The 19,495-nt window shown below is 59.5% G+C and overlaps 1 protein-coding gene across 3 annotated transcripts; it reads left to right on the top strand.

Moving 5' to 3' along the window:
- The first annotated feature begins 384 nt into the window (after positions 1-384).
- On the top strand, positions 385-19,157 carry POLRMT (RNA polymerase mitochondrial). 3 transcript variants are annotated; one of them, XM_075175264.1, is made up of 21 exons: positions 386-523; positions 1,234-1,329; positions 2,010-2,680; positions 3,019-3,149; positions 5,998-6,184; positions 6,685-6,834; positions 6,998-7,165; positions 7,498-7,668; positions 8,403-8,642; positions 8,875-9,654; positions 10,184-10,306; positions 12,290-12,412; positions 13,396-13,575; positions 14,258-14,344; positions 14,669-14,782; positions 15,450-15,499; positions 15,793-15,891; positions 16,233-16,305; positions 16,803-16,885; positions 17,473-17,543; positions 18,402-19,157. In XM_075175264.1, exons 1-21 carry the CDS (start codon positions 466-468, stop codon positions 18,449-18,451), a joined length of 3,705 nt encoding a protein of 1,234 aa, XP_075031365.1. In that variant the 5' UTR covers positions 386-465; the 3' UTR covers positions 18,452-19,157. The 3 variants fall into 3 exon arrangements, with proteins under 3 accessions (XP_075031366.1, XP_075031367.1, XP_075031365.1); XM_075175265.1 differs by lacking the exons at positions 17,473-17,543; positions 18,402-19,157 and adding an exon at positions 17,096-17,317 and having other exon boundaries at positions 385-523; XM_075175266.1 differs by lacking the exons at positions 17,473-17,543; positions 18,402-19,157 and having other exon boundaries at positions 385-523; positions 16,394-16,856.
- The last annotated feature ends 338 nt before the right edge of the window (positions 19,158-19,495 follow it).

The raw sequence follows: 19,495 nt of genomic DNA, 5'->3' as shown, positions 1-19,495 counted from the left end.
CGACGGCTGCCCCAGCCGCTCCCGGTCCCCGTCTCTCGCGGCTGACCCGAACTCGCAGCGCGCCTGGTTGGGACTTGGGGCACCGCACGCCCCGGCTCCCGCGGCGGGTGGGCAGGGGACGGGACGGGCCGCTCGGGCAGCGTGCGGGGAGAGGCGGGGGGGTGCGGGGCTGCCGTGGCCCCGAGGGTGGTGCCCGTCTGCGGCGCCGGTCTGCGGCCCAGCCCGAGGCACGCCGGGCTCGGGGCCGGGAGGGGCGCGGATCCCCCCCGTGTCCCCTCCGGGTCCCCCTCGGCTTCGCTCCCGTCCCGTCGGGGCCGCCGCGGCCGCCAGGGGGCGCGGCGTTTGGCCGCGCTGCATGATGGGAGTTGTAGTTCGGCGCCGCGGAACTCCCGCTCCCGGCGTGCATCGCGGCGGCGCCTGCGCAGTGGGGGAGCGCGGCGCGGCATGGCGGCGTAGCGCGGGGGCATGTCGCTGCTGCGGCTGCGGGCGGCGCTGCTGGGCCCGGCCCGACTGCGGGGCGCCGGTGAGGGGCCGGGAGCGGGGGGCCTGGGCCGGGCTGGGGCCTGAGGCCGCGGGGTCCCGAGGGAGTGGAGCGGGGGGGGTCCCTGGGGTCCTGCCCCTCATCCTCCGGGCGGAACTGGGGCTGTGGGGTCCCGGAGGCCCGACCGTGGGGACGGAGCTGGGGCTGTGGGGTCCCTGTGGTCCCCAGGGAGAGCTGGGGGCTGTGAGGGTCCCTGGCGTCCCGAACACTCCACTGGGCCAGAGCCGGGGGCTATGGGGGTCTTTTTGCGTCATGAGCCCCCCCCCCCTTGGGGATAGAGGTGGGGGCTGTGCTTGTCCTGGGGCGTTGTCATTCTGTAAGGATAGAAATGGGGGTCTCTGGGGCCCTGTCCCTGCTGTGGGATAGGGTGCCTGCTCTGGGGGTTGCTGGGGTCTTGCCACCCTCTGCAACAGAGCTGGGCTTTGTGGTGTCCCTGGGGTCGTGTTCCCTCCGAGAGAGAGAGCCAGGGGGCGAGGGGGGTGTCCCTCTCACTTGCTGGCACAGAGCTGCTTCCCCTGCCCTTCTCTGGCACCGCTGCTGGGGTTGCTGGGACCTCCGAGCTGAGCTGAGAAACGCCGCTCGCCCTCTCCTCTCTGCGCCCTCCCCACTGCCCAGCCGTGGCGTGGGGCAGTGCGCGGCGTAAGGGCTGAAGCCCGCTCTGACCTCCTGGTCTTTGTGTCTTTCTGCTGCAGGGATCCCATGGAGTGTTCTCAGGAACTACTCCTCCGCCAGCGCCACGGAGAAGGCGAGGAGAAATGCCATCTGCGAGAGGACGGAGCTGCTGGAAGGTGAGTCGGGGAGGGCTGGGAGAGCTGCAGGGGTTTCCCTTGTTCAGTGTCTGGGAGGTTTTCGAGGAGTCTTCCCATTCTGTGTAGCTGTAAAGAAGATATTTGGGACTGGACATACTTGTAGCCTGGACAAGGATATGGGGCTTCCCATGGAATTGCTGGCCTCCCTGAGCAAGTTCTGTCCTGTCCCAAGGACCTGGAGGCCCACCCTACCCACAGGGAGCGTTGAGTTGCTGTAAAACACAGGGTGGTCGTAAGGGACAGTAGAAGAGTCCCTTCGGGGTGTGCGAGGGCCCTGCAGACTGACCTGGAACATGCTCTGGCTCTGGGCTCTCAGCCCGGGTGAGCTGAGGACATGGGGTCCTAGGAGAGAAGCCCAGTGAAGCGACCAGGCGGCAGGTCAGACAAGCCTGAGCTGGTGCTTTTTCCCTTGCAGTGACATTGTTGGGTTCCCCGGCATGCTGGGGCGGGCCACAGATTATGGGTGGATCCCAGAAAGACAGTGATCAAACCTGCTGATTGCTGGGAGGAGGGCTGGCCAAGGCGGGAAGAAGTCCTTGTGCGGACTCTCTTTTCCTGAGCGTGTTCCTGGGCGCTCCCAAAGGCGAAGCCCTGGGATAGGACACAACCTTCTGCCGTGCCTTGCATCCCTTCACCTCTCCCTGTGTGTTTCCCGGCAGTGCTGAAAGCTCGAGTGAAGCAGCTCCAGGCCAGTAACGTCCCGGAGGTGACGGTCAACAAAGTGGAGCTGGCCCCGCTGGGAAATGACAAATACCAGGACCCGCTGCGGAAATCGGCGGCTCCCGGCCCCGCGGAGGAAGAGCCCGCTCCCAGGGGAAGGGATGAGAGCCCGGCCCGGCCCAGCAGCTGGGTCGAGAAGTTGAAGAAGGAGATGTACATCCGGCAGCTGAAGGTGGAGCGGAAGTTATCCATCGCTGCCTCCCAGCTGGCTCTGGAGGGCCAGACCAAGGCCAAACCAAAGGGCAAGGCGAAGACCAAGGCCAAAGCTAAAGCCAAGAAAAGCCTGAAGAGCCCAAAGGCTAAAGTGGCTGCTGCCTGGAGCCAGAGCCACGCTGGCCCCCAGGGTGTCTACGCCCGCGGCAAGCCCAGGGTGGCAGCAGTGAAGGAGGGTGCAAAGGCGCAGAGGCCTCGGAGGGTGCTGGAGGACAAGGACAGCAGCCAGTACAAGATCCTGCAGCAGACCATCCAGTCCAACCTCGAATGCTTCCTCTTCTTGCAGCAGCCAGAGGAGGCTGAGAGGTTCCTTCTCTTGTACCACAGGTCCCCTGTGAAGAGAAGGCTTTTGAATGTCAATGCGTACAACATCGTGATGCGGAGCTGGGCAAGAAAGGTACTGAGCCGCGGGCTGCTGCCCTGGTCTGGCTGTCAGGTTTTCTGGGTGGCCGACTGGCTCAGGAGGAAGAGCCTCACGCTTGTAGAAGCAGTGGTCACGGTTTTGTCTGTGTTTGTCACATCTGCCTTCCGCAAGCCTTGGCTTCTGCTGAGAGGGATGGAGCTGGTAGGAGGCCACTGAATCAGACCACTGATCCCTGTGAGGTGGCTTTGAGGGGAAGAAGGGGATGGGGCAGGATAGAGGTGGCTAAATTTGAACACGAGCAGAGGGGTGTGAAGCTGTGATTTGGGGCTGTTGGTTTCTGTGTCCACAGCCCCCTTCCCTTCCATCCGCAGGGCCATTTGCAGCGCATCAGCCGGCTGTTTTCCATGCTGGAGTCCGTCGGCCTCCGGCCCAGCCTGGATTCCTACGCGGCAGCGCTGGAGTGCATGGGCCGGGACCAGTCGTCCACCAAAGCCATCTGGAGGTAACGCAGGGTGCCGCCGAGCCCTGGGGCAGCATCTCCACCGCTTGCCGCTTCGCTGTGCTGGGAGAACTGGGAGCTCGCTCTGGGGAGGAGATGCACTGGCCGGGGGTTGGGAAGACCTGCCCCTGCTGTGTGCACGTCTAGATGCTCTGACCCACTTCTCGTGGCCAGATTTAGGGGTGGGCAGAGCTCCCACAGCGGGCCCCCACCTTGCCACCCCCAGCTGCTAGGGACTTTGTCTGAGATCTTGCAGGTAAAGGAGATGTAGGAGGTGAGAACAACCTTGCTTCTGGCCAGAGCTGTGTCTGCTCCCCCCCCGAGCTCACAGAGCGGCTCCCTCCAGTCAGGTACTCCTTGGTTCTGCACCCATCCTGGACATCTCTCTCCCACTGGCCGCTCTGTCACTGCCCAGTAGGAATGGTTCCTCCGTTCATTTTTGCAGCACCTCCGTGGAGTTTGCTCTTCCTGGTCGGCTCAGCCAAACAGCTGGGTTTTGCAGGGTGCCAGCTCTCTGGAGGAGTGTGATCAGGAGATTCAGATGGATTTCATGGAGCAAAATGGGCAGAATAAATGTCAGAGCCAAAGCGAGGAGCTGAAGGAGCGCTGTGAGATCCCGGCGGGCTGGGTCTAGGGGCAGTGCTTGGATCTGGTACCACAACCAGCTCCAGGATGGAGAAAGCTTTCTGGTGATCTGCTAATGCTGCACAAACGCCCTTGGGTGATTCAGGGCTTTATCACTGGCCTTGTGTGTCCCTTGGCTGGCAAACAAGTTCTAGATGCCTCTGAGTGAATGTCTTCCAGTCAGCTGATTTAGAAGTGACTGGCATTGACTTTGTGCCTGGGTGTGTGGGTGTTGCGTCAATACAGCAGTACACCTGTAGGGCTGTCTATAGGCAGATGTTTATAGCACACCTGCACGGATTTGTCAACCCCAAGCCTCGCCAGGGCGTGCGTGTGTGTGTGCGTTTCCCCACGACTGTTCCTGTTTGCTGGCGCTGTGTGTGTGGGTACGAGCTCTTGTTTCCCTTCCTCTCCGAAACACGCTCTCCCAGTTGGACGCGACAGCGGCTTGGTCTGGAGCGCTGAGCCTGTGCCGGGAGCGTGCGAGATGGGGGTTGTTTCTCACTCTGCTCCCAGACTGCAGGGTCCCTTTGAGGGTGTAAGGTGGGAGCTGCTTGTTTTAACTGGGCTGCTGTGGGGTAGTTTTTTGGGAGAGTGGGTCTGCAGAGATGTAGAGCTGTTCCTCACCGAAGCTCCTGCCTGCTCCCAAATGTACCGAACTGCTGGGACGCACGCAGCAGCAGGATTCACAGCGTGTTGCAGTTCTGGCTCAGGTTTGTCACCTCTTGGGCTCTTAATGCTTTCCCAAAGCTGCCAGGGGCTCCCTCCTGCCCATTCTGCTTTCTGTGGCTGATGGGGGCCTGGGCTGGGGCCTGGCTGGCACCGTTGTCACCTGGGTCTGCCTGTCCTCCCTCCAGTGTCACCGGCGCTGGCCAGGCCAGTCGGCAGGTGGGGCTCTGGGCTCTTCTGCGCCTTGGATCCCGGCCTCAGCCCGGCAGAGCCAGGAGGATGCAGTCCCGCAGCATCCTTTGTGGGGCTGCGGAGTGGGAGATCTTGGTGTGTGCAGGGGATTCTGGTCCCCGGCAGCGATGGGGGCTGCAGGGAAGAGAGCTTCCTCTCAGCAGGCGCTGTGGCCGCTCAGGCTGTTCCTGCTGCAGCCCTGCGAGCCGTGCTCCTATGCCCTGGCAGTCCCCTGCCCCTTTGCCCAAGCTGTGACCAGCCCCGTGGGTTCCCTTCTGCTGCCTCGGGCTGGAGGGGAGAGCAGGGTTATTTGAGGATGAAGGAACCTGCATCTTTTTGCTCAGTCTCACAACGGCAGCGGAGCTCAGTCTCCCCACCCGAGTGTGAAGGTGAAAGCCGCCTGCTCCGCAGAGGTGCAGGCTGGAGGGGTGGATAATTGATCGCTGTAACCTGAGGAGGGTGACCTTGTTGGGACGGGCTGTGCTCTGGAAGCAGCTCCCACCCCAGCAGCTCCTGCAACCCTGAGAGCTGTCTCCTGGCTGTGTGCGGAGGGCAGGGAGAGCTCCCGTCTTCCCACAGGACAGATCCTGCTGCCAGGCTGCCCGACAGTCATGCTCTTGGTGGACTGAGGCATCTCCTTTCTGTGGGTTTCCTGGTTATGCCTATTTCTGCACTGTTCTTTCCCCGTCTGGGGCTGGGCAGACATCGGAACGCTCAGGCACAAGTGGCTGCAAGGCTTCCAGCGGTTGCTGCGTGGAGCGTGCTTTGAAGAGCACGCAGGAGAAGGGAAGAGGCATCCCAGGGCAAGGGCACGGGGCACATCCCGCTCCCCAGGGCTGTCAGAGCCTTTCCAACGGGTGTGAGAGGTTGCACCCTCCTGCAGCTGCCCTGGCGTGAAGGGTGGCACAGGGGAAAGCCGCTGGGAACCAGCCGGCATGGGAGGCCCCACCAGCCCGCCTGGAGCCGTGTGTCGGTCTCCTGCCCTGTGCTCACAGCTGATTCTTGGTGGGTGCCAGCCCCCAAGCCTTGCTTTGCGAGAGGGTTTTGCTTTTGTGGCTGCCAGGGATTTGGGAGGGGTGGCTCTTTGTCCTGTGGTTTGTCTCACGTGGGTCTGGGTGATGCTGTTGAGGGCATCACCCAGTGAGGAAGGAGAAGCCTGATACAGTCAAGGCTCTTGGATCGTCAAAAGCGGTCACTCCCATCGGTCTCCTCCATGCTTAGTCTTCTGTTTAAAAACTTTGTTCCCTGCCTCATTATGTGCTGATTTCTGTCCAATGTGCAGAGTCCCCTGTGAAAGATTAAGCCTATCTTATCTGCCCCTCTTCAGATGTGTGCAGCAGCTGAAGAACGATGGCTTCCATGTGGATGACCTCTTCCAAAAGTGCCTGTTTGAGGAAGATGAGAAGGAGAAGGTGCTGAGGGCCATCAGGATTGTCCAGCCCAACTACCAGCTGCCCCCTCCACCCAACCCCCAGACCTGCAAGACTTCTCTGCTCCAGGACTTCTACTCCAAAGTAAGCCACAGAGCTCAGGGATGTCTCTGTAGCTCGGAGATGTGTTGGAGCTGGCCAAATGGTGGTCACAGGTGTCCTCAGGTCCAGCCCAGGACTGTAATACGGGAAGAACTTTTTAGCCCGATCTCTGCTCAATAGCCCACGCAAATCATCAGGCAGCTCCGTGTTCTGAGGAAGTGAATAACCTTACCAACAGCCTTAGAGGAACAGAGAAGCCGAGGGCTGGCATGGGGGGCTGGAAATGACCTTCATATGCTGGAGGGGGTGCCTGGGGAGATGCTTGACCATGACACAGGAACAGAGCAGCCTCTGGAGAGGCCTCTTACTCCAGACCCCCTGGGGTTTGCCAGCCAGAGACCTCAGACCTCTGGACTCGGAGGTCCCAGAAAGGTGCCTTCAGCAGGGACTCACACCACGTGCCTCTTACAGGGAAGCTGGGAGAATGAACATGTCTTCTCTTCCTCTGGCTTTTGGCACTTCATGTCTCGCTCTTCTTGCAGGAGAAGATGGTGTCATATCCCAAGCTGGATTTCTCTGTGCAGGAGCTGCAGGAGCGCTTTCAGCAGCAGCTGGAGATGGAGCTGGACAACACTGTAACCATCGAGTCCGTGGAGTCAACCAAACCTCTGACCCCGCAAGCCATTAAAGCGGTAAAGCTCAGGGAGTCTGGGGGCTGCGTGTGTGGAGGGAAGGGGGGGCGGTTCAGCCCTCGGGACCTGTGGGAGAGATGCAGGGGTCGGTGGCCTATAGAGGGGGGCAGCTCCCTCGTGACACACTCTCACTGCAGCATTACTGTCTTCCATGTCTGTGTAGCGCAAACTGCTGGCCACCCTTCGTTCCCAGTGGCGTGACTCCATCCTCCAGGCCCTGCAGAGGTCGAAGAACAGCATGTCCAAGCTCAAGACAGCGTCAGGGTACAACATTCTCTACCCCTACCTGTGCCTGCTGCCGGATGAGGAGTACGTGGACATCATGCTGCAGGTAGGACCCTGTCCTCGCAGAGCCACAGGAACGGGGCCGCCCGGACGGCCACAGGGCTGCCGCAAAACACTGATGTCCCGCTCGGGCCAGCAGGATCAGAGCATAAGCCTCAAAGTTTGCCCAGGTTTTAGGTGCAGGCTCTGTCTGCTCCCTGTGCTGAGCAGCCAGAGAAGCCCCTGCTCTGTCCTGGCCATGTTTCCTTCCTCCTCATCTGCTCAGCATCAGTATCTTTCTATGCTCCCCACACAGGGGCTTTAACTCCCGCTTTGTCTCTCTGCTCCGTCTTTCTGTTCCTCCCTCCTTAAGACCCTCTTTACCTTCCCCTTTCTCAGATCCTCAACACCCTCTCTCCACAAGGAGAATCCCTGGCTGTCTTGGCCAGGGAGCTGGGCTCCAAAGTCTACAACAGATACATCACCCAGAGGAAGCTGCGCAGCCGCCAGCTGGAGAAGGTGCGGGAGGTCTATGGGGACTACATCCACCTGCTGGCGAAGGACAGCCAGGTGGGTACGCCTGGGAGAGGGGGGGGCCTGCGGGTTACCGAGCAGCAGAGCGGAGACGAGGCAAGGCCGTTTGTCCGTCCACCTTCTCGCAAGCGCCAGGTTTTGGGAATCTGCCGCTGCAGGGGCCACCAGGACCGGGAAGGCCCCATCTAGCGCGTGGCAGGCCCCCTGCCCCCCTGGCAACAGGCAGGTCGGTTCAGGTGTAGCGGTGGGTATTTCTGAAGGTTTTAAATCGGCAGAGTTGATCCCTTGGAGCCAGGCATCCCGTGCAGGAGAGCTCTGGGGCTTGAGGAGGGTGCGCTTTGCTGGGCAGGATGGGAGGGGAGAAGGGGGCCAAGGCCACCGACCTGGGCAGCTCGAGGGCCGGGTGAGCAGGTCGCGCGCAGAGCTGCGTGTGTGGCGCGGAGGGGAGGCAGATCTGCAGTCTGGGAAGGAGGGTCAGGGTGGTGCGGGGACAGGGTGTCAGCACAGGGATGTGGCGAGAGGAAAGGGCTTTGCGGCGCTGCTCTCCTGGCCTGCAGCAGAAGCAGGTTCTTGCTGTTGGGCTGGCCTCAACCGCGTCAGCAGTCCTTCCCCAAATACCCCTGTCAGGGAGGACCTCCCAGGGACACAGAGACAGGAGGGTCCTTCTCTGAGCCGTGTTCCAGGTACATAGATCCCATCCAGCAGACCCCCTGGGAGCAGCGTGGCTGTGGCCCCTCCAGCTGACCCGATTTTCTTCTTCTACCTCCCAGCCTAACGAGTACTTGCCACGGGAATATTGGGAGAAGCTGGTGGGAGAAGCAGGCTTTGGGCCTTCCCTGAACTTGAAGGACTGCAGCTGGCCCTACATGCTCGTCATGCGCCTGGGCATGCACATGCTGGAGCTCTTGGTGCATGCTGTCAAGGTGCCCAGGAACGTCCTCAATCCTCGCCTGGAGCCCAAGCTTATCCCCGTCCTCTACCACATCTACTCCTTCCGCAGCAGCTGGCAGGTGAGCCTTGTCCTGGGGGTTCTGGGACTGCGCAGGTCACCTCTTCATCGGAACCAAGCCTTTCCCTCCCTGCTGCCTTTCCTGCTCAGGGACACTTAGAGGATCCTCTGGTTCTGTGCGGACGGTGTCGGTTCTTGGCATGATCCTTATGCGGTGGCTGACCACATGTTCTTCCAGGCCCCAGCCCTAATCCCCTACTGCTGACCTTCACCTCTCTGATTCTCCTCTCCAGGTTGGGCTGATAAAGCCCCATCCCATCTTCTCCCAGATTGTGTCAGATGCCGCAGAGACCTTGCTGACCTTTAACTCCTCCGCCCTACCTATGCTGTGTCCCCCGGTACCCTGGACCTCCCCCCATTTTGGTGCCTTTGTCCTGAATGACACCAAGTTGATGCGCCTTGTGGATGGGGCCGTCCAGCACCAGCTGCTCCTGGAGCAGTGTCCTCTGGTGAACCTCCACCCCGTGCTGGATGCCCTGAACCAGCTGGGCAACTGTGCCTGGAAGATTAACCAGCCGGTGCTGGATATCATCATCTCCATCTTCAATGACAAAGGCAATGAGAAGCTGGACATCCCACCGCCCATCTCTGAGGCCCCCAGGCCTTCTGCTGCTCCCAGCAATTCCTCTACCTGGAACAAGTCCCAAAAGCATGAGTTGTTGCTGTGCAAGAAGAAGACAGCTGAAATGCACAGCTTGCGCATGGATGCGCTCTATAAGCTCTCCATTGCCAACTACGTCAGGGACAAGGTGTTCTGGTTTCCTCACAACATGGACTTCCGAGGCAGGACTTACCCTTGCCCACCTTATTTCAACCACCTCGGTAACGATGTCACCCGGGCCATCCTGCTTTTCGCAGAGGGAAGGCCACTGGGGCCCAAGGGCCTTGACTGGCTGAAGATCCACCTCATTAACCTCACGGGGCTGAAGAAGAAGGACGCCTTGCAGGAGCGGTTGGAGTATGCCAATGAAATCATGGAGGAGATTCTGGACTCAGCCGACCGCCCGCTCACGGTAGGTGGGGAACGGCTGGCAGGGCTCTGCTCGCTCTTGGGGTGGAGTGGTGGGACCCCGAACCGGGGCAGGGGGGAATGGTGTGGGCTAGCCCCAGGCAGGTTCTCCTTCAGTGACCAAACTGAAAAGCAGGGAAGTTCCTCTGTGTTTGAGTCCAAATAGCAATTGTCCAAATTTGCTAAGCAAAAAAAAGAGCTCGGTGTTGTCTTTAATTTCAGAGGAAACTTAACCGTTCCTCTTATTTAGCATAGCTTCTAGAAAGTGAAATAAAATGGAAATCAAATCCATTTTGAAACAAAAACATTTTGAAAGAGAACGCTTTGAGAGGAAAAAGGGAAACAAAGCGTTGCAGCGTTTCCTAAATAATACATTTCTATCTGAAAATGTGACGAAAGATTAGGGAAATGGAGCACGGTGGGAGGAGGTGCCTTGCCCAGTATCTCCCGAGAGCGCAGGGGCTCCCGCCTTTGCTTTGGGGTGCCACAAGAGCACTGCCCGCTCCTACCAGAGTGTGCTTTTGTTTTCCCAGGGCAGGAAGTGGTGGATGAACACCGATGAACCCTGGCAAGCCTTGGCGTGCTGTATGGAAATCGCCAAAGCCTCCCGGTCCCCGGATCCAGCAGCCTACATCTCTCACTTCCCAGTTCACCAGGTGGGAGCCCAATGGATCTGCGTGGCTGAGCAGGGGGAGGAAAACGGGCAGGGCAGAAAGCTCAGGGCAGGACGGAAGCATCCAGGTCTCCAGTGCTGCATTTACTACGCCATGTGGCTTTCTTAAGAATGGGAGTGCAGTCTACGGGCGTCTTGGCTTGAGAACTCCAGCAGTTTGCTGCTGCGTGCAGCCATTAACGAGCCGGTACAGTTAAGTGCTCCTTTGGCTGGAGCAGAGCCTGTCTGGGAGATCGCCGTCAGCTTCCCGCAGGGTGAGAGCTGGGCCCGTCTTTCCTTCTCTAGCTGCAGGATCAGGACTGGAAATCAGCCCGACCCGGGCTGGGTGGGATGTGGCGTGGGTGCGTGGCAGCACCTGCCCATGTGAAGTGCTTGGGGCTGTGCTGAGGCCTTGGGGGCCTTTGCTCCGCTCCTGTTCTGAGGCTGGAGCCAAGCAGCTCTGCAGGAGCAAAAGACGGGAGGTCTGCACCTCTGGAGAAGGGCAGGGGGACAGAGCTGACCTGTCCCCTGCATTGGGTGACGTGGCTGTCATTCCCCATGTCCCTGCTCGGTGCCAGACGTGCCCACACTCTGAGCGGGACAAGTGCCATCGCTCAGGTGCTGCTCGGCTCTCTGAAGGCATCTGTCCTTCCCGGCCGGAGAGGAGCCAGGCAGCCGCTCCCGTTAGCCCAGCACTCAGCCCTTTCTCCCTGCTGCCTCCCAGCAGATCTGCAGCGCTCTCTGCAGCCGCTGCCCAGCCAGCTATCTGTCCGTACTGATAAATCCCCTTGCTGCATGGGAGACAAAGATTAATTGTTTTCCTGGTGAGAGGGGCTTGCTCATTTATCTCATTAGAAGATCAGATGGCCCTAATGAAGGTGGGGGGGAGAACAGGGTGTATTCTGCCAGTAGCGGTGGTCTGGAATATGTATGAGACCATCTAAACTGATACTGTTATGACAACAAAAAAGATCAAGAGCAGTCGGGGGTGTGTGGAGGGTGCCGTTAATGAAATTCAAGCAAGGACTTCTTCTGGAGGGCACCCGAGTTTCTTTCCACCTGAGTCATCAGCACTTGGTTAATAGAGGCAGCTCTTCTGCCGCGGCGAGGGCTGCCGGAGCCCTGTCAGTTCTCAGCTCTGCGACTTGCTGCACTGCAGGGTGTGGGGAGGAGGGGAGGGTTGATCCTGCCAGCAGCTACAGGCTCCCTTTGACCTGGCAGAGCCCAAGCCCAGGAGGAGCAGAGATGGTCCAAAGCAGCAGCACATCTTCGGTGAGAAGCGTTTCTGTTTGGGGAACAGCAGGACCTTCCCACACCGTCGTTCAGGTCCTGCCTGTCTCAGCCAGGCTGATCGTGGTCCCAGGAGGGGCTGTCAGGGCAGCTGTGCGACGGATCGGTCGGCGTGCCTCTTGGGAAAGGCTGGGTTGGAGCTGGTTTCTGTCAGAAGGATGTTTTCATCAGCCACGGAGCAGAGCAGCGCAGCTCGCTGGAGCCTCGGGGTCAGCTGGGGCTTGCTGAGTGATCTTTGGCTTGGCCTGCCTCTTCCTGCCTCTGATCCCGCTCCTGGGTTTTCCGAGGTTGTTTTGACTGCTGGCTCTTGGGGCTTCTTTTAGCACCCCAGACAGACTTGTTGTTTTCCAAATTTTCTGTTTTTCAGTGTTTCCACAGAGCTCTGATGTCTTTGAAAATTCACGGAGGGGGCAGCGTGATGTGAGGTTTTCTTTTTTTTTTTTTTTTTTAAACCTCATAGACAGCAGTAGTTAGCGATGAGACCCAGAGAGGAAAACTGGCCAGAAGGAAAATGGAAACTGGTGTGGCCCCGGCCACTGCTGGGAAATCAGCTGCAAACCCGTCCGAGCAGAGGAGGGGAAGAAAGGCAATAACCTTCTGAGCCAAGTGTATCTGTGCCCTTGAGCGGGGGCGAATGAGCAGGGCTCCATCTGCACGCTAACACCTCGTTTCCACCCTGCTCTCTTTCCACACCCAGGACGGCTCTTGCAATGGTCTGCAGCACTATGCAGCTCTTGGCCGGGACCTTATTGGTGCCATCTCCGTCAACCTGATGCCCTGCAATGTCCCCCAGGATGTCTACAGTGCAGTGGCCCAGCAGGTGAGGCACAGCGGGGGCACGGAGAGGTGTCCTCCTGGACCTGCTTCCCCCCCTTGCAGCGTGTTGCACAGGGTCACTCCAGCTCCCAAGGAGAAAGGTCGAGGTAAGAGCAGGGTACAGAGGGCTGGGAAAGCATGAGCTGGTCACAGGCAGAGAGTCTCTCCCTCCTCGAATGGGATCCACAGTGGGGATCTGGCTGGAGATCTGTCCTGACAGAGGTAGCTATGAGAAATCCACTGGGATTTCCGCTGTCCTCACTTCTCCTGAATGAAGTCTGGGAGAAGTAGGGTAGAGAGGTGGAAGAGAGCAGAGAGTGTTCCTCGTCTCTTGGTCGCAGCTGGCTGGCCCGCAGGTTATGGGATTTTCTTTGTTTGAGCTGGGTAGGAGGGAAGGGGGAGAGATTCAGCCTTTAGCACTGCTGCTAAGTCTTCAGTTTTCTTGGCAAGACATGATGTGAAATGAGCCTGTTGGGCAGTGGGCTGAGGTCTACCAGACTCAATCAACTGGTCTTGAACCCCTGGCTCTCCCTTCTAGGTCTCAGCCTGTTTTATCCAGGCAGCACCGCACCAGAGGATGGGGGGAGCACATGGAGGGTGCACGGTTTGCTCAGGGTTATTATTAGGGTGGCAGAGTCAGGAGAACCCGAGTCCTGAGCCACAGTCCTAGTGCCATGTCCTTGTAATGCCCGGCACCACCCAGCTGCCAAGTGACACTGCTCTGCTGAGGCAGCAGTGGAAGGCTCTGGTCCCCGCGGGCATGGTTATCTGTGAGATGCAGATACCTCTTGATTCTGTCAGCAGATGATCTCTGTTAACCAGGGCAGATGAAGATGGGCTGCAGGGTTTCTGATGGGACTTCAGGCCAGGCAGCTCACAGCTGGGAGACTCTCATGTGGCCCCCCTGACTCTCCCCCAGCCGTGGAGGGGGCTTGGGCCAGCACGGCTTGCCGTAGGGCTGACCTCCCAGGGTGCTCTCCTCCTCAGGTGGAAGAGTTTCGGAAGAAGGATGCTGAACAGGGGGTGAAGATCGCCCGGGTGCTGCAAGGCTTCATCAGCCGCAAGGTGGTGAAGCAAACGGTGATGACGGTGGTGTACGGCGTCACGCGCTACGGCGGGCGGCTGCAGATGGAGAAGCGTCTCAAGGAGATTGACGAGTTCCCTGAGGTAGCATGCCTGCTTGGCCTCCCCCAGCAGTGTTTTGCTCAGCTCCCAGTCCCTGCTGGGAGAGGTACCTGCACTGCCTTTCCTGTGGGTTTCCTTCCTGCCTTGCTCTCTCCTTACCCCCCCAAATCTCAGCCAGCAGAGGGGTGTGCAGGACTGAGCCCCCCCATACCTGTGCCAGGCTTCTCCAGGAGAGCTGTCTGCCAGCACTTGTGGGTGGGGAGGGATTCTTCAGGTGGGGCTGCTCCTCATCCTTCCTGGGCCCAGCTTGGTGGCCTGACAGCCTCAGCTGGTGTTTTTCAGATGCAAACCAAGGTTTGTGGCAGTGCTGTTCCCTCTGGAAGTGGCCTTTGTCTCTGTGGCCCTTGTGGCTTGCTCCTCCTGGCACCCGCTTTGTGTTCTGTGACCCCACTGTGAGAGCGGGTGATTGCCCTGGCAGGTTGGTGCTGGGAGTTTCTGCTGTGTGTTACGTTCCTGGGGCAGATGAGGCAGCGAGAGCCTCCTGTTTGTCCAGGAGAGATCAGCCTGTCCTCGGACAAGGAGCCGTCTGAAATGCTGATATCAGCCTCACTCCATCGCAACCCACAGCCATCTGCAACAGCTCGAGACTTAGCACAGGCTGCGATGGAAGCAATTTTTTGCTGCCCCTTTGCCTGACCCCTCGCTCTGCCTTTGGTCTGTGCAGGAATACCTGTGGGAAGCGTCTCACTACCTCGTAAAGCAGGTCTTCAACGGCATCAAGGAGATGTTCTCAGCAACTCGAGATATCCAGGTAAGGTGCCTGTTTCCTCTTATCTCTCTCTGCCTTTTCTTCTTCCGTGGTCCACCCGTACGTAGACCAGGGTCCACCCGTACGTAGACCAGGGGATGCTCCATGGGGAGAGATGGTTCTTCTGGGTCCTGGCCCAGAGAGGATCCTCCTATCCCAGCCCAGAGGTGTGGGGTTGTGCCTGCTGCAGGGCCGAACTCCCCCGTAAGCGCTGGACTGTCACAGTTGGTGGCAGGAGTCGGGCTCGCCTGTGCTGGGAGAGGATAGGGTCTCCCAGCTGCCCGTACTAACTCCAGCCACTTTCTTCCCCACTTCGCTCTGCTAAAGAACTGGCTGACGGAGAGTGCCAAGCTCATTGCCCAGTCGGGACGGACGGTGGAGTGGGTCACGCCGCTGGGTCTCCCCATTGTGCAGCCCTACTATCGGTCCAGGTCCACTGTGGTGAGTATCTGGTGTGTGGGACTCACCTACCCCTCCCTCTGCCGTGGTGGGGAGCAGGGAGAGGGCAGCCGGGCTTCGAGACAGCAAGCTAAAGCCCGGCAGGTTGGCATTGCCTGCGGGTGAGCCTGCAGAGCAGGTAGAATTTGTGTGTGCAGGCACGTCCTCCAGCCTCGTCACTCCCTGCGGAGACTGGAGTGTGTGGGTGGGCTGGTGAGGAAGCTCTGCTGCTCCCGTCCCACTCAGGCAGCTGGAGCACGGGCCCGTTCCCCGCACCGAGGAACCTTCCTCAGGGCTCGCGTGATTCAGTCTTGCTGCTCTCGCCCCCCACGCGCTGCTGCGCTGACTCACGTCTCCCCAGCCTGTCTCGTCCTCACAGCCGCTCACCTCCAGGAGCCCTTCTCCTAGCCCTCGCAGGGGTGAATCCGTTGGGAAGGGGGGAAGGATGCCTGCCAGCATCCTCAGGAGGGGAAGCAGGCAAGGTGTCACTGGGGAGTGACAGCTGCCATGGGGACTGGGATGTCCTGGAAGGGTCCCTGCCCAGGCCCCTCGTTGCGGTTTCCTGCAGAGCAGAGTAGATCGTGGGCGGCGCGATCCCCTCCCCAGAAGTTCGGGGCAGTGCTGGCTGGGCAGCGCAGTGTGAGAGCTGATCCCCTTTCTCTCCCTGCAGCTGAATTGCAGCATGCAGAACTTGAGCGTGAAAAATTCCAACAGCAGCCAGTAAGTATATGAAACCACGGTCTTTACTGAGCCCCTGCTGTCCCCAGCCTGTGCTTTGGGGACAAAACCTTCCCATCAGTGGAACTTGCCAGTGAGTGCCGAAGCTCCTGGTATCCCCCTGAGCCGCAGAAAGCCAGCCGGAGGAGCGGGGCCCTGCGCTTCAGCAGAGCCTTGGGGCCCTCCAGGGCTGCCCCCATCAATCCCAGGTCTTGGCTGGCACTGACTGTGCTGGCACTCTCACCTTCGGCCCTGGAAGTGCCTCAGCTCCTCCCGTCTCCCACTCTGTGCTGCAGGAAGCCCGATACAGTGAAGCAGAAGAACGCCTTCCCACCCAACTTCATCCACTCCCTGGACTCCACGCACATGATGCTTACGGCTCTGCACTGCCTCAGGTAGGGAACAGGCAGCTGGGACTCTTCCCTGGCTCCGGGATTCGGGTCTCTGCTGGGAGAGCGTCACCAGGGCGAGGCGTGCGGTGTGGGAAAGAGGTTCCCCTGGAGGGTGGGTGATTGGGGTTCCTGGCAGAGAAGGGTTGAGCGGAGGCAGCAGGGCAGGGACAGGGAGATCGCGGGGTTAGCAGATTCCCTCTGAAGATCTGCAGGTGCTGCGCGGGGCGTCCCCCTCCTTGCGCGGTCCCTGCTTATGTCCCAGCAAGAGGGTCTGCCCGGGGTAGGGGATGTCGCAGAGAGGGGGCTCTCGGCTCGACTTCATGGCACCTTCTGCTGCCTCCCAGGCAGGGTCTGACCTTCGTCTCAGTCCACGATTGCTACTGGACTCACGCGCTCACCGTGGATATCATGAACCAGGTAAAAGGGTCGCTTGTGAGCAGGGATCTTACTGATCTGTCCTCTGAGCACTTGCCAGCCCTTGCCTCCCCTGGGTTTTGCTCCGTAGGCTGATTTATTTACCCAGGCAAGGTGAACCTGGGGTGCTTGCTGGCGGTTGCAGCTGATTTTCTGGTGCCGTAGCCCCATCTCCTCCACCCTTCAAGGAGGGCGTCAGGGAGAATCTGTGCCTGTAAATCAGCACTAAACGCAGCGCCTAGCGGAGTCAGTGCCTCTCTCCTGCCCTGGGCTCTTTCTCCTGGAGTGCTGCAAGGGCTGTTGTCCAGTAGATTGATAAATGGGGGTCAGCCTTTGCTTCCCACCTCTCCAGGCTGATTCCCTTCACCCTTGTCTGGCAGCCCCCCCTTCCCACTGCCTTCCCTGCCCCTCGCTTCTGACCTGTCTTGGCTGAGAAGCACTGAGGGGAAGGAGGGGAAAACGGCTGTTAACCTGCGACTCACCATTGCTCCCTGGATCAGATCTGTCGGCAGCAATTTGTGGCTCTGCACAGCGAGAAGATCCTGCAGGATCTGTCCGAGTTCATGCTGGAGAAGTACTGCAGGTATTCCTTGCCTGTTGGCGAACAGCCACCACTCTCCTTCCTGCCCACACCGATTCCTTCTCCCGGGGGTTCTTGTGCCCAGATGCTCACGGGTTGTGTCATCTGCCTGGGGGCTGCTCTGGAGGGAAGTTGTGTTTCCTTCTTGACTGATGCCCAAATTGCCTTAAACCTCGCTGTGAAAAACAAGGTGTCCTCATCCTTTTGCTGCAGAACTGAAGCAGGGTTTGGTGCTTGAATCCCTCGGTGGGCCTGGGGTGGGCCGTAATGTCGGTGCCTTGGGTTCCCCACTGTGAATGAGGAGTGAGGAGCAGTGAAGACACATGTTGGGGCGGCCCGGTGTGTGGTCCTCAGTTACCACCACAGAGCCAGCCAGACGGCACAGACCGACCCGATCCTGGGCAGGCTCTGTAGATGCCTCAGCACCTGCCTAGGGCTGCTGTGGCAGGGGCTGAGCTGCTGCTGCAGGGTGTGTAATGTGTTTTGGAAGAGCTGAATCCTGTTGTCAGGGGCCTGCACTGGGGAGCAGAGGAGGGTGCACCTTCTCCCAGAGCTCCCATGTTGATTTGCTTTCCTTCTGGTTCATCCAGCCCCGGCAGAGAGACTCGAGCCCTCTGGCAGAAGAAGCTGATGGAGCAGCTATCGAATGTCCCCAAGACAGGTAGGAGCACAGGACAGGAACTGCAAAGCTCAGGAGCAGTTTGGAGACAAGGGGAGTGAGATGGGGAGTGGCCCCCAAAATCACTGAGCTCATGAGGTGTCTGAAGTTGGACATAGTGAGGGTCTGGCCAGCTGTGCTAAAGCTGTCCCCTAAGATCAGACTTTCCTGCCTGTGCTGGACTGCAGAGCCATGGGGCAGTGCCTCAAGATGTTCCCCTGTAGCATCCCTGTGAGCGGTCCCTGCCTTTCCTGGAGCTGAGCCCCTGGGATTTTTCCCAGGTTGACCCAGCTCGTCCCGTCCCCTGTCTTGTTGTTCCTCTCCCGTCTGTCTCCAACCAAGGCATTTGCCTGGAGATGGGAGTGAGGCGCTCAGCGTGGTAATTGCCGGGATCTAGATGATACACATGCGATGGGATCAAGGCAATTAGTTTAACTCCTCCTGATCTCTCAGCCCTGCCTCTGCCAGACCATCTGGCCAACCTTTGCGGAACGGAACAGGCCAGTGCTCCGTTGCTGTTGAGCAGCTGCCGTGGTCAGCCCCAGAGGCAGCACGATCCCGGGGCGGGGATGGCGTGGACCGTGAGGCTGTGCACTCCTCTCTTCCTTCCCTGCCGTGCTGCTCTTGCGCTCCTCTGTCTTGCTCTTCCTACCACTGTCCTAGATAAATTTGGAGGGACATCAGTTCCTGGAAGACCTCTAAGATCCCTGTTGTCTTGACCTACCCTGCAAAAGGGGCTGAGCTGAAGTAGTTTTCTGCAGGAAGCTGAAGCAGGGCTTGGGGCAGCTTCTCTCCCAGTTGCCCTATCTCCACCCTGCCCTGACCCCGCTCTCCTCTGACCTCTCCTCTCCCTTCCCCCAGGAGAATTCAGCCTGAAGAAGGTGATGGATTCCACCTATTTCTTCAGCTGAGCCCTGGCATCCAGCGGGGCCCTGGACTACCTCTGGACTGCCGGCTGCCTCGGAGGCTGCGGTAGGCACTGGCCCGCGAGGCTCCTCTGTCCTGCGTCTCCTGGGGAAAGTGGGTACGGCTGCCAGCCCAGCAAAAGATAACCTGCCCAACACTGAGATGCTGGGGCGAACTGGGAGTCCTCAAGGAGCGCAGGAGCAGCCACGAGGGGCCGGTGGGGGACAGGGTGTCTGCACCGTTTGCTGTTGCTGTTGGGGAGAGGGTCTCAAGGCCCGGGGAGGGCTGCTTCTCGCTGGTGTGGTAGGTGAGGCTGGCTCCTCTCAGTCCTCACCCTGGCACCATGTGCCTGCCGCTGCTGTGAGCTCCAGAGCTTGCCTGGCCAGCGCCTGTCCTGGGGTGCCATCCCTCTCCACCAGCAGTGCTAAGACCTCCTGGAGCGTTAGGCCCCTGCCCCGAGGGGCAGGCAGCCGGCCGTGGCCCCAGCAGGAGCCTCCTGCCCTTTCCTGCCCGCTCTCGGCCGCGGGGCGGGTGCTGCTCCCCATGCCCTGCTGGGCACTAGCACCGCTCTCGCTGTAGCGCAGCCTCTGCGGCTCCTGACTCTCCTTTGCAGGGATCGGTTTCAGTTGTGCTTACTGGGTCTCAGGCAGGGTCAATCACTAAGGTGGGAGTGGAGGTGTACGATACTGTAAATAAAACTGTTTTTTGAAATACTAGATGGGAACCGTGTCCTTCTTGGCATCTTTGCCTGAAGTCTGTGGGGTGCCTGGGCTCTCCCCTCATCTTCCTGGGGAGGTGGGACTGATGTCTCCACCACTGTTTTGCTGACTGGTTGGACTTCAGTTATTCACAGGGGTGTTAGCATTTCCAGAATGTTTTGTAACAGAAACAAAACTGCCCGGCGCAGCTGCAGTGGGAGCAGGGCTCTCGCAGGGTCTGGCTGCATCCACTCAGCCCTTGTATTTCAAGCCAGGAGCCTCCTGTCTCAGAAACTGTGGCCTTCTGCAGTCTGTGAGGCTGCGTGTTTGCGTCCCAGCTCCTGCAACGTT

The sequence above is a fragment of the Calonectris borealis genome, chromosome 28, assembly GCF_964195595.1.
Source record: "Calonectris borealis chromosome 28, bCalBor7.hap1.2, whole genome shotgun sequence".
Classification (NCBI taxonomy): Eukaryota; Metazoa; Chordata; class Aves; order Procellariiformes; family Procellariidae; genus Calonectris; species Calonectris borealis.
This window is presented reverse-complemented; position numbering and strand designations above follow the sequence as displayed.